Genomic DNA, 14434 nt, shown 5'->3' on the forward strand with positions numbered 1-14434 from the left:
ATGGAGCCAGGCAAGCTCCCTATCACCGAGCTCCAGCCCTCGGCTCTCACCTTTCTACTAATCTAGGAAATTCAATTCAATATAACACTATAACTGGGCTGGAGAGACGGCTTCGCTGTTAAGAGCACTTAATGCTCTTGCAGAGACCCCCCTGGGTTCCCAGCATCCACATGGCTGCTCACAACCATCTGTCACTCCAGTTCTAGAGGACATGATGCCCTCTTCTGATTTCTTTGGGCACCAGGCATGCACGTAGTGCACGTAACATACATGCAGGCAAAACACTCATAGTCATATTCATAAATTAGTAAACAAACCTTTAAAGTCAATACATCAAAAGGCAAAAGAGGCCAGCATGCATGCACTGGTAAGATCTGCACCCTTTAGTTTTCATACAGCTGTGCTCCCTTCTGGGTCTCTAGTTTCACAAACAAGATAGGGCAAGCCAAGAAGTTGTGAAGGAAAAGTGACTTTAAAAACCTTTGGGGCTTTATTGGCTTGGGATTCTAAACTCTGGGAGACCTGAAGAAACTGGAGAGTGGGGGCTGGAGAGATGGCTCGGAGAGATGGCTAGAGAACCCTGGTTCAATTCCCAGCACTCACATGGCAGCTCACAACTGTCTGTAACTCTAGTTCCAGGGATAAGGTACCCTCACACAGACATACATGCAGGCAAAACATCAATGCGCATAAAAAAAAACAAAAACAAAAAACAAAAACTGGAGATTGCTTCAGGCTCCAAGTCCACCCGGATCCTCTCTGGGGTGATGAATTGTCTTCTGAAGCCACTGACACTGATCAGTGTTCTTAGACAATAGCGCTACTCCATGGATTTTCCAGTTCAAGACTCTCCGGGCCAAGTTTCCCATGGAACACATGACCCCAGAAATTAAGATCAAGGGCAAAACATCACAGTGTGGGCACTGGCCTGTGGAGTGGTCCCCACCGCTACCTGGACAGTTCTATGAAAACTAAGGCCAGTGGCCCAAGGCTGTCTCAGAAGGATGGGAGGCAGGGTCTGAGAAGCAAGCAGGAAAATGTGAGCTGGAAACACAAGGAGCGCTAGAAAGAAGACAGAAGAAGTGAAGGCAGAGGAAAGAAGGGAAATGGCAGAGAGGACACAGGCTGAGGGTTCCACCACCACGCTCAGCAGTTGGCTGGCTCGCAGGGGCACTTAGAAAGCGTGTGGGTGTGTGGCAAGAGGATGACATGTGGGCACGAGGCAACAGCACCTGGTCTGAGCACGGCTAGAAAGTGTCTTGGTCTACTCATAAATATCTACACTTGCAAGAGCTTCCATAAGGCGGTCCTAATGCAGAGCCTGCCCTCAAGAGGACAATCAGCTTCATGCCTTAGCATCTCCATTCTTTGAACTTCCTGGGGACCTCCTGATCATTATACACAGACAAGCTCATCGTAGGGGATTCATTCAAGGAACATGAGATAGAAGCAAGTCTGACTACACCTAGTGCAGGAACCCCTGGTGACCTATGAAAGCCAGGCACTCACTGTCCCCAACTGGTGCTGTCATGGAGGGGGGCCTGGGATCCCCGTGGCCAGCACTCAGCAGGAGAAACATCCGCCCACCAACACTGAAGCACAGCACAGCAATGCCCTCACTGGGGAATGCAGTCATGTAATTCCCACTTGGCAGAAATGTATGGCTGGCTGCAGAACAAAAGGAACCATCTGCATCCAAGTCACTGCCTCTTAATCCCTTAATTAGACTAAGTCCTTCAGAAGGAAGCACCAGTCAGTTACTGAAGGAAACCAGAGCAAACCCACACACTCGCTCGTGCGCATGCACACACATACACACACACACCTCTGTATTTGTATGGATGTGAATAAATACTCATGTGAAAGGCTCAGTGTATAAGAAAGAATCTATTTGTTTATTGAAATTTATTTTATTTCTTGAAAAGTCATGATCTAGAACATTCAAATCAGCTCTCTCAGGAAGGTGACTGGGGGGAAATGTGGTGAGCAGGTGAGAGCTGGCAACCTGTAGGCATGGTGAAGATGCTGAGCTGCCTGGGTTCACCGTGCTGACTTCAGGCCAGAGTGGTTGCCCCCCAGTGTGCTGACAGGTCGGAGGTCCTGGCTAGTGAGAGGTCATCTGGAAGCTTTCTTCTTCTTTTTCACGAGTGCCTTGTCTGGTGTAGAGTCTATTGCTACCTCTCCTGGCTTTTGCAACTTTTTCTTTGCCTTTCTCTTCTTGGACTTTGGGGCATCATCCTGGCTGTCGGGTGGTTGTACACAATCTTCTGCAGCTCCGGCAGAGGCATCGGAACACTCATCCCCACTGGGGCCTCCAGACTGCAGCTTGGCTCGGTCTCTCTTCTTGCCTATAGGCTCCATCTCCACTTCTGCATGCTTTTTCTTTTTATGTCGCTTGGCCTTGTGCTGGGGAGAGTTCTCCACATCTGTGCCTGCTGCCTCTTTGGTTTTTTTCTTCCCCTTTTTCCATTCAACAGAGGTCTCTGAAATGTCAGGCCCTGGAGTCGAGGCCTGTGGCTTGCTCTTTAACTGGGCCATCCTCTTGGCAAAATACTCCTGGATGGTGAAGGCACTGGTCGTGGTCGTGGTCATGGAGGTGTCCACCTCATCTGCAGTGGAGGTGCTGCAGTCATCCTGGAGGAGAAGAGGGAAAGTGATTAGCATCACTCATTCACCCCATGCAGCAGCCAGGAAGAGCCACATGGAGCCGCTAATGCTGGCCCTGAGCTGCTGAGCCCTGAACAATTGGGTAACACTAACAGAACCATGTGGGGAGAAGGCCGGACACTCCTCATCTGGCAAGTGGCCTCACTGATTTGTGAGCAAACAACATGTAAATGAGGATTAAACCTAGAGTCTCCTGCAGACACCAGGGACATGAACATTCCAGAGCTCTGTGACTCTGTAGGTCCTTCTGGGCTGATACAGAAACTCTGACACAGTGTGTATAGGGTCCATGTGGCTGGCCATGTTTTGCTAGTGCAGCTCTCTTAATTATAAAGTAGCACATATTGAACTCTGAACTTTCCTGATACAGTAGCCCTCAAAAACTTCAGTGGAACTGAAATCTTAGTTCTCTGTTTGAAATTCCAGCAGAATCAAATTCTATTGAATTACAACCGGGCCTTGAGTGGCCCCTGCAGTCAGAGTTCTCATCAAAAGGCATCAAATCAAGTGCACATCAAATCAACACTGGCTGTATGTTCTCTAGCCCTTGGATCAAAAACAAAATCATGAAGTCAAATGTGAAATTTAAACAATAAAATGTAGAATGAGTGAGGTGAGTGGGGAAATTTAGATAGAGGATATGAGTGGCGGGAAAATAGCTCCGGTGCTAAGTGCTTGCTGCACAAGCGTGAGAACCTTAGTTCAGTCCCTAGAGCCAATTTAAAGAGCAGGCAATCAAGTGCACCTGGAATTCCAGATGGGAACGTCCAGACAGGCAGATCATGGAATCAGTGAGCTCTAGGTTCAATGAGGGATCCTGCTTCAGAAAACTACTGTGGAGAGCTACCGAGCTACACAAAAGAACTGACCTATTCTCTTAGAGGAGTGCTTCTCAACCTTCTCAATGCTGCAACCTTTAATACAGTTCCTCATGTTGTGGTGATAAAACCATAAAATGATTTTCATTGCTACTTCATAACTGTAATTTTGTTACTGTTATGAATCATGATGTAATTAGCTGTGTTTTCTTTTTCTTTTTTTAAAGGTTTATTTATTTATTATGTATACAGAAGAGGGTGCCAGATCTCATTACAGATGGTTGTGAGCTATCATGTGGGTGCTGGGAATTGAACTCAGGACCTCTGGAAGAGCAGTCGGTGCTCTTAACCTCTAAGCCATCTCTCCAGCCCCTAGCTGTGTTTTCTGATGGTCTTGGTGACCCCCTGTGATGTTTGACCCTAAAGGGGTCATGACCCACAGGTTGAGAACCATTGTCACATACTCATACTAAAGGAAACCAGAGCAAACATATATGTGCTTGCATGTACATGTGCGCGCGCACACACACCTGTCAGAAAATTTTGCTGGTATCTCATCAGGTCATATTGAAAAATAAAAATTAGCTGTCTTAGGACTCCAAAACCAGGTCACTTAGTCTTTTTGTTCCTCAAATGTTGAGTGAGGACTGGAATTCTGCATGACAGAATGAAACACCTTCTTAAGGCTTTTGGTATTTATTTGCCAATGCCAGGCAGATGGACAAGAAAGATCTTGCCTCCCATGGAAGTGCACACACCCATAGCCATGCATAGACATGGGTACTGGGAAGGTGGCCCACTAATGTAACAGAGGTCTCATTGATGGCTGCCTGCCTGCCGGGTGTGAGCTGCTCTTCTTTGAGCCTGTGTGAGTTTGGAACTAATGCTCAGGTCATATAGCCTATGGCTCCTCCTTGTTCCTTTACTTATTACCTTTAGAATTCCTGTTTTCAGTGGTTTAATATAGCAGGAACTGGCTGCCCTGCCGGTATTAATCACCCTTAGTTATTAGGAAACACAGACCATCTCTGAGTCACTTACTCAATCTCCTGGGTCTCTAATCCCCAGGAAGTATGGTCCTAAGCAATTCCTCTGGTGGGGAGGCGCTGAAACTCAGGCACACCACTCAGCTCAGCAGGGCAGAAGAGAAGTGCTGAGTGACAGAGTCGTGAGGAGAGCTGTGGGGAGAATCACTTTCCCTCACTATGGGAAATGCATCCTTTAGTAAGGCTTTTCATGGCTGCCAATCTGATTCCTGAGGGATTGATGCTCAGGACTCCATTCTACATTGGCAATTGGAAACCAGTTTCACTACTGATTATAACCTTGGTTCTGTAAAACATGAAAACATATATACCTTTATAAGAAAATGAGTATTTTCAAATCTGGTCTAATTTCAAAGCAAATAATTACCTTTTCAAGAAAGCATTTAAAAACAAAAAATTGTGTCTTCTTACATTTTCATTAAATACATGATATAATCTCAAAGAAAACCCACCATACTTAAATGTGACTTTCATTACATTGTAAACTTTGAGAATGCCTTAGTTTTATAGTAGTGTTTTAAAAACTAGTAAAATAACTTGACAATTTGGGGTTCTGTATGAATACCACAATGGGAGCAATGACTAATAATTTGGTCAAACATTTGATTGAAGCTCAAGACTTCAGGAACTCTTCCTTAAAAAGACCTGTTGGAGGTCTCAGGAACTAATCTAATACTAATCCAATAGGTAGGTGAAGGTGAGTTCTAAGGTCCCTCTGCATTCTGACAGCTGCTCTGTGCAGAGCACTGGGGTCTGGTGAAGGCCTTATCAGAACCAGGGAGTTCACAGCAAATTCATTCTGACCAACAGATCAAGCCAGGGCAGTACTAACGGCATCTTAGTGCAGCTCAGAGATGCACTCCTCCTGCAGCACTGCCCTCGGAGGGCTGCAAGAGCCTGATGCCATTTCCTCCCGAGAAAGCAAGAATGCCCTGGAAGGAATGGTGCTATGCAGATACTCACAAATCTATTTTAAACTTGGTGGAAAATAATCCCAGGGCTTCACTTTCTATGAAGAGGCAAGAAGCTGGGGGCCTAGAGTCCTATGATTACTTCTGAGGTTCCCTTTGAGGAACCACAGCTTGGAAATTTGTCCGAATCCTTTGAATCCTTGAAGGTTTGTTCGCAAAGGGCAGGTTGTGGAGGGAAAGTGGGGCTTCTGAACCAGTGATCAGCACTTGAGTCGCAGTGCAGATTCCCAAGGTCCCACTCAACGCCTGAGCTTTACCAGAAGCAAAGACAAATGCAGGGAGACATAGAGACTTTCTCCTGGACCCAGGGAGGGAAAAGGTGGAGTGTGTGTGTACCCCAGCTTACTGCACATGACTAGAAAAAGATGCCTTCCTATAGTACGGGGACTTTCTAAAGAAAGGGCTCAGGGAGAGGGCAGGGGATGACAACAGAATTAACACTTTCCCCACACTGTCCCCATCTTCCATTTCATTCACTACTAAGAAGAAACGCGGACACAGAGGCCAGTACAAACGCCTGACATTTTCTATGTCTTTTTGAAGTTTTTGAGATACTGCATGAAGCAGGTTCCTGGTTAAGCTGGCTATTCACAGAAAGCCTCTGATTTCCTCACTTTGTTTAGGGTGCTGAGTACAGCATGTGTTTAAAAAAACCAACAAACACCCTAATGATGGGCTTTCCCCAAGGATAACAAGGGTCTCATTTCTACCCAATCCATAATGTGCTGTGGACCAGAGCCGACAATTCAGGGGGACCTGCTTCCCACTTAGTGAGTGAGAATTTAAGGACAGAAGAACTCTGTGGATTGTTACACTGAGTCACATGAGGAAATTGTAGCCAAAGTGCCCACACCCAGCTGGACTGAAGAGGGCAGCCATCATCAGTGAAGCAGGCACTTAGCATGTGGTGGCTCATGGCATGATAAGGACAGAAACGCTCTCCATTACAGGGGCCCAAGGTGACATTTGGAGCAGAGGGACCTCATCTGCAGACGTGGAGGGAGTGGGATCTGATGCCATGCTGTGGGGTGCAGAGCCCTTGCTCCCCACCATGGCACCCTGACTTCTAACTGGCATTACAGACTCTCAGCACCAACACTAAAGTATATCTACTGCTGAATAATCCTTGACAAAAGTCCAAGCTCAGTTCTGAGGACAGAGATTAACCAAGGTGGCAGCTTAATATAGAAAAACAAAACAAAACATTGGTTTTTAAAGAAAACAGGAAAACCTGTATTATCTAGTTTATAGTTCACATAAATAATAATTTTTTATTATCTCCTGGGGCTGGAGAGATGGCATAGAGGTTAAGAGCACCGACTGCTCTTCCAGAGGTCCTGAGTTCAATTCCCAGCAACCACATGGTGGCTCACAACCACTTGTAATGAGATCTGGTGCCCTCTTCTGGCCTGCAGGGACACATGCAGGCAGAATACTGTATACATAATAAATAAATCTTTTTTAAAAAAAAAAGAAGGAAAGAAATGCCCTGAAACCAGGCTTAAGAGTTTTGTAATTTGTCAAATTAGCATGTGAATTTCATTTACAAAAGTCTCCCCCCCCCCAATACTGGGTCTTGCTCAGCTGGCCTCAAACTTGCTGAGTAGCCCAGGCTGGCCATCAACCCACAATCCTCCTGCCTCAGCCTCTTGAGTGCTAAAGTCTCATGTTGGGCTGAAGTCTGACAATCTTAGACATCCAATACCCACTTGGGCATCTGCAGGGTTGTCTACTCCATGTTAGTATGCTTGGAGGGTGCACAGAGTGTGACACAAACACCACACGAAGACCCCATTTACAATAATCAAAGCAAGGACAGTGTCGGAAAGGAAAGGTGACCCTGACATAATCTCCTAAGGCGGGAACTGCATGCCACCACTGTCTCTAGCCCAGACCTAAAAAGTATGTGCACCAGTGTGCTGTTATTCCTAGAACAGGTACCCAGTCTCGAGCCTCGGGGGCTCAGGAGCCTCTGCAGAAACTGTACTGGGCTACAGAGAACTCTGCTCTTATACCTCTCAAACATGTACACGAGATGGATTGCAGGAAAACGCCCCAGAGAGGTTTCTCGTTCACACTCTCAGAAGAATAGTCAGCTTCCTCGGGGCAGGGAAAGCAAGCAGGTTGAGAGAGTCTTAGGGAGGTGTTAGAGGTGATGTCCTGGACAAACGTCATCTGAGTACTCCAGACACTGCTGTGCAGGGATGGGTGTTGTCAGAGGCAAACCTTTCGACTCACCAACTTTTTTCACACATCACTGCTCGTCTTAGCAACAGGAGGACGGAAGCTTTCTGCCTTGCACATTAAGACACAGAAGTCATGTACAACAGTAATCCTCCAATGAGATTTCTCACTATAAGAAAATGCAGACACCCAGAGCTCAAGGGGAACAGACACCCAAAGGCAACAGACTTAGCAAGCGGGCTGTTAGCTCCATTGCTATTGTTCATGATGAACCAACTCTTGCTTCTACGACAGCCTGTCTGTCACCAGCATGTACTGGATTAGTCTGTGGAAAATTAAAGAAGCTCAGCAAGAAAACAGTCGGTGGACTCAGAATACTCTGTATGTTTTCCAGACTCTCCAACACAACAGTTTTGACCAAACCAAATGAGGTTGCAGTGGAGCACTGGAGGCAGACATCACACCCATTCATTACAGACAGATAAACCAGCTACGAAGTGACTGTGTGACTGGGCAGCAGAAAGGCAATGCTGCGACCTAATGTATGGCATGTAGCCTTCACAGCTCCCAGCAGAAGGACAGAATGAACTGACCCAGGGACCTGCGCCAGACCCTAGAAATGGTCTCTGCCCTCACAGAACTTAGAGCCTCCTTTTAGATCCCTCACAGCCTCATACTCACTTCAGTGATGGGACCTAGAATCACCACAGAAAGAAATGTACACCAGTATCTCTGAAGGAACATCTAGATGAGGTTTACTGAGGTGGGGAGAGCCACTCTAAATGTGAGTGGTACTAATCTTTGGGTTGGGGGTTCCAGATTTAATAGAAGGGAGAAAATGAGCCAAGCATAAACATCCATCACTCTGCTTCCTGATCCTGGGGGCAGTGTGACCAGCCGCTGCCTGTTGTTCCATGCACCTACCCTGCTGCATGGACCACATCCCCTATAAAACAAACCTGCTCCGAAGCTGCCCTTTTCTTCTGGAATTTTGTTCAAGCGATGAGACAAAAGTAACTACAACAACTTCTCTGAAGATCCTGTGCAAGCCTCCAGCAAGTCTGACCCTGAAGAACTATCCCCTTGTTTGCTACCCACAGCAGCAGCTAGTTGCTTTTACTTTTTGTTTTGCTTTGCAAACATCATCTTAAGGGAATTCTAAGTTTTCTGAGGGCAGGGACCATTTTTATCCTACTCATATTCTGCATACTTTCTATGAGACAGACTTGGAGAGTGTTCAACAAAAGTGTCAGATAAAACAGACTGCAGAGGTGACTGCCACCACCCACACACCTGTTGGGCAGGTTGGTGTCAGCAAGGGGTGCAGGAGGGCAGGAGGCAAAAGGGACCAGCACTTGCAGAGCCCTGTCTTCCCGACCAAACACAGCCATTCTTTCATTCAAAATCCCACCTTATGATAAGCACTGGTTGCAAGAAGAAAAATTCTGTCTGGTGCAGTCTATCAATTACTATGACCCTTAGCAATACACAGACCTAAGTTAAATAACCTGAATGTTTCTCCCAATGGTCCATTATCCCACATTACCATTGTCACTTTCCAGGGGAAAAGTCAACTGAGAAAAACCCAGTGGTATGGGAACTGTCACACTTCCTATGGGATTAGCTAGACACATCAGTGGCCTACCTGGACTCATTGTTCTTGACGGAGTCGACAGCAAGAGATTCTAGAGCCCAGGAAAGCCACAAGGAGGACAGCTCTTTGAGAGGTTGGTTGAACAGCAAATGAAGTTCCCTCACAGCCCCTGGCCTGAGACCAAGGGGTCGGAGAGGCAGTAGTTTGAAGCCTCAGCTAGACGAAGGCACTAGGTTTCTGGGGCACCTCTGTGGTTTCCCCATCCCTTTGTGGCCTCCGTGTAATGGAGAGTGTGTAATGAATGACTTACAGGCAGAGAGTTACTTTGTACTCACAAAGCTTGCTCAGGTATAAAATCCTGTACTTTGGGGGGTGACATCTATCACTTACATTTGGAATTAGGCTAAACATGTAAAGTGTCAGCTGTAACTAGCTCTAGGAATTTGCCTAGGATACACAACCCCTTTCAACATTAGCGAGTACATAAGGGAATCACAAGAGCAGGAAAGCCTCACTGACGGAAGACAAGTTTTGATGTGAAGCCATGAGAACTCAGGGCTGCCATTAATAGAATGTAAATGTGCCACAACTCAACAGGAATGATGTGTGTGCATGTGTGCAAAGATATACAGAACCCAGTCACCTGTACAATGACCACTGTGCAGAGATTCCAAGAAGGGGCTCCCTAAAACAGGGACTGGGAAACTAATGCTGTGGGCCTACGTGTTCACATCCTAAGTAGATTTATTTTCACATTTCTTAGAAGTAGGATGAGAGAACCAAATAAAGAATATTTCATAGCATGTGAAACTACATGAAGTATGTAACCATAAAGCTTGAATTTCCTCAGTAAAATGTCTGTGGAAATGTTTTCTCTTTAGTTATACAAGTACTTGTCAAAGGTAACTATCTGCCTAATGGATACATTTTAAAATACAATCTGCTTTTGTGGCCACTGTACTGACAGCTTTTGGGAACACTAGATGCTTTTCAATAACACACACACACACACACACACACACACACACACAGAGTCCGTTTTATCCTTGGCTTCTCTTTGGTGTTAAGGTTTGAACATGTTCTCCGAAAATTCACATGTTGGAAACTAAACCCTAAAAATCACAGGTTAAGAATATTCAAAAGCAGAGCCTTTGGGAGGTAATTACAGGAGGTAGTGATGGGCCCCAGCCTGGGGTGAGTGGCTTTCGGAGAACAGTAAGAGACATATGAGCTCACTCACGGGTGTGTTACTATGTGATGCTTTCTAGACATAGTAGGAAGGCCCTCATCAGACACTGGTACCTTGCTATCAAAATCCCCAGCTTCAAACACTCTAAGAAATAAGTCTTTGTTCTTTGTAAACTGCCTAGTCTAGGTATTCTGCTAAAATGGCAGAATATAAACTAAGTGGGAATTCTAGTAAATTGTCAGCCATTCTGAGTCAGTGCAACGAAACACTGCCCATCTGAGTAGGACCTGAGTCCTCCTTTGTCCAGTGAATCTACACTGCATGTGCCAGCTGCACTTTAGTCACTAGCAGCTGCCTGTGTGATCAGACTTCGTGCTATTCAGTACTGTGTTCAAGCATCCCTGTTTTCCTTTCCTCCGTCCGCCTCCTTTTCTTCTTCACTTTCTTCTTTGGATAAGTCTAGTTGGCGTCACTCCCAGTGCAGCAGAGGATGACCTTGAACTTCTGCCACTTCTGCCACTTCTGCCTCCACCTTCTGAGTGCTGGGATTACAGGTGTGTACTACAATGTCTGGTTTATGTGGTGGTGGGTGGAACCCAGGGCACTGTGCATGCTAGACAAGCACTCTAGCACCTGAGCTACATCCCCAGCTCCCCTATTTCTCTAAGAATTCTCTGAACTTTAAAGTCTAAGGCATAAGAGTAGCAGTGCTGGCAACTTGAATATGCCCAAATTGTACAGTACATCCTTTAGGTGAAAGGCAGACGTTCCTAGGGAAGAAGGTGAATGAATCATATGCTGGGGTGCTAAGGTCTACAGTCACAAGGAATCTTCTACCAAAATTGTGATTATGAAGAAAAAATTCTTGGTAGTTTTCTGCAGCACTTCAGGCAATAGGAATGACTCCTCATATCCAAGGTTGCAGGCACATCCAAAGTCTCAGCACACATGCACCTTGAGCAATGGGGGACTGCTGCATACACATAGGGCTTCAGCTTTAGGGCTTAGTCTTTTGCTAAAGAAAAAGGCTAACCTTGCAGAACTGGGCCTGTAAATGGAGAGAGCAGAGGACAGTATTTCAGGAAAATGAAGAGATCTGCTATGCAAGAGAAGGCTCGGTGATCCTGGGAGCACGCAGAGGTTTCTTCTGAGTTAGCATTGGGTTTCGCTTGGAATTCATACACAGACAAAGGGCCTTCCATGCGGCAGCAGGAATGGAAGCACACAGCAACTCACTTTCCGCAGGCCAAGTTCCTCACGTGATGCCAATGTTAACAAAGCGGTGCATGCCTTTCTTTCCTTCTTTTTCCACTTGCCTGGCAGCTGCCTAAGCTACCTCTCATTAGGAAAAGCCAACAAAAACATGTTTTAGAAGGACCATTCTCCATGGCAACAACTTTTCAAGTGATGACATCAGAATCACTGACAAGTCATGCCACCTCTGGGGAAAAGAGAGGAAGGAATAGAGCAGCTTCCGGCTTCCCTGGAAGGTCCTTAGGCTTGGAAGCTACAGTGACTCACGTGACACCCTCTCATCACACACTGGCCACCACAAGATAAACGCGGCTCCTCCAGAGCAGAAAAGATCAATGTGACATAGGCACCAATGTCTTTGAGTGAAGTCTAAAAATAATCCAAATTGACTGTCTTTATAATTCTGGGTCAACTGGCTCTCCCCCTGCTCTCCAGAAGCAGGACACACAGCTTCCACTAACAGCCGGGTAGGGCTCCCATCTCCGAAGCAGAGGCTTCCAGGGAGCACGACTCCCCCATTTCTCCTCTACAGGAGACTGAAAAAAATCACTCAGCAATCTTGACACCTCCAATTTGGGTACCTTTGTCTAAAAAGCAAAGCAGTTTAAAAAGACTATAGATTGTTTTTAAAACAATCTATATTTTATATCCTAATTTTAAAATTATGATATAAAGTATTAGGACTCATTAAGATGTCAGATTCTTTAGAGAGTAGGATCTTGAAAGAAAAGATCTTTGTAGAGTATAACATTTTTATTTATTGGACATAATTAGTCAGGGTTATATTAAAGAGAAGTAAGTTAAGATAATAAAATTGAAGATACAAGCTCCTTCTCATTTCTTGTATATTATTTAAGGCTACAACCTTCATAGACTCTTTTAAATTCTATACAAGTTGGTCTAGAGAATCATTTAAAGATACATTCTTAGGAGTAAATGTGGCAGGATAAAAATTCTAAACATGAATCGATATTCTAACTGCAGTGCCTCAGAGTTGGTCTCAGGTGGGTTCACACCAAGCCGTGACTAGCGCTCTTCCCTTCCCTTCCCGAAAGTCCTGGGGCTCCTAGGGCTCCATGGAACACAATCGGAACACAACAGGAAAACAGCAGCCAAGCTTGATAGCCTGACTATTTCACAGCCATCAGCAACAAGTATTTACCAGGCTTTCAAGAATAAATCTGGATCTTTACTATTACATAATATATACAACCTTGAAGCTTATACAATCTGAACTTTTGAACTTTATGCAGTTGTCCATCAAAACTGCAAACAATCACTTCTTCCAATGGCAGTGGCACATATCAACTCTTGACTCCCCAACACCTAAGTCTCAAGCTGCAAACCCATCTTTGAGGCACCCACTGAGACTGGTAAGGGAGGAGGGACTCAAGGCTGGCCTGTAGGGAGGACAGTGATGGATACCATCTCACAGAGTTCTCCCTGCTCCTGTGAGACGGTAGTGCAAGGAGCATGTCCTCTCTGCTAGCCTTTCCCACACTCTAAGTCAAAGGACGGTTCCTCGTCACCCTATTTTTACGATGCCATGGGCTGTCACTGCCACTTTCCCAGCGGGAGGTAAACAGAAGGCACAGGAGCTGGTACTATCACTCTTCTGCTCCCCAAGCAGGCCATCTGGGTGTCAATTTCTTACTATCACGAGAGCCCTTAAAAACAGTGGCTTGACTTGTCAACAAACCCAAACTCAATCTAATCCTTTCAGGCCCAACCTGTGTCCTGGCAAGCTCTAACCAAACAAAGCAGCCCTTGACCTACAGCCCGGGTGCCTGGCAGAACCTCCTCAACTCTCGCTGCTCCTGCTTGCCTCTCTGAGGGTCTTGGGAAAAAGCTACATGTGCCCACCAGGAAGGCAGCTTGCTCTTTCAGTGGTGCTGGACAACTGTGCAGACAGCTGCAGCCCACTTTCTCCTCCTTGGCTCCTCCAGAGTGAGGCCAGCCCAATCCTGTTTGAAGTCCTGGCTGCCAGGAGATGGCCGTTTATGTCCCGTCTGAGGACAGGAAAAGGACCGAGCCGTGTGCGAGGGAGAGATAAGAGCTGAGATTTCTGTCCTCAGCTCCTTATCAGCCCTTCCTGCGACTTTCCAGAGCAGACAGCAACATGACAGGCACTGAGCTGAGTTAGCGCGGGAGGCCTGGGCTCCCAGAGTCTGGGATGAGGATCAAGGTAGGGAGGGGTGTGCAATGAGCTAAGAGAAAGTTTTTCCTTTATCTTAAAATAGTTTGGCTCAAACGAAATTGCCCTTTTCTCTGTTTAGACACATAGATATTGCATCTGCTTGTTAAAGTACAGCAACAGACATGAGTTTTCATAACTTCCTGTCCCGGTGGAATGAAGCTCTGCTTTCCCTGCTTACAGCTCTGCCACAGCCCTGTGCTACCAGCTCCTGGGCACGTAGCACAGGGCCAGTCCACTGGGGGTCCTTAGGCCGGTGCCTATAACGTGCTGGCTGTGGAGCCAATGCCTTCCATATGCATGTCAGCCTCCCTGCCCCAGTCTTGCTTTCTTAGGCCAGCACCCACTTACACAGGGCTGACAATTCCAGCCCCGTGCTGAAAAGGGACAAGTGAGGCCATGGGGCACCGAACACAGAAGGCTGTTGCTGCTGATCTGTAACATGTCGTGCCTGTGACACCAAAGAGTACATTCTTGGGATCCAGATCTTTCTGAGGCGAGACCAAGGGGGCAACCA

The 14434-nt window shown here is 46.3% G+C and overlaps 1 protein-coding gene across 2 annotated transcripts in view; it reads right to left on the reverse strand.

Annotated features, from left to right (window-relative positions):
* Positions 1 to 1874: 1874 nt before the first annotated feature.
* The window catches only part of Pinx1 (PIN2 (TERF1) interacting telomerase inhibitor 1), a 60589-nt gene continuing 48029 nt past the window's right edge, over positions 1875 to 14434 (reverse strand). For both annotated transcript variants that reach the window (XM_028884158.2, XM_028884159.2), the window contains exon 7: positions 1875 to 2634. In XM_028884158.2, the coding sequence (XP_028739991.1) occupies positions 2116 to 2634 (519 nt within the window). In that variant the 3' untranslated portion in view covers positions 1875 to 2115. The remainder of the gene's footprint in view (positions 2635 to 14434) is intronic.

This window comes from Peromyscus leucopus, chromosome 9, assembly GCF_004664715.2.
Source record: "Peromyscus leucopus breed LL Stock chromosome 9, UCI_PerLeu_2.1, whole genome shotgun sequence".
NCBI lineage: Eukaryota > Metazoa > Chordata > Mammalia > Rodentia > Cricetidae > Peromyscus > Peromyscus leucopus.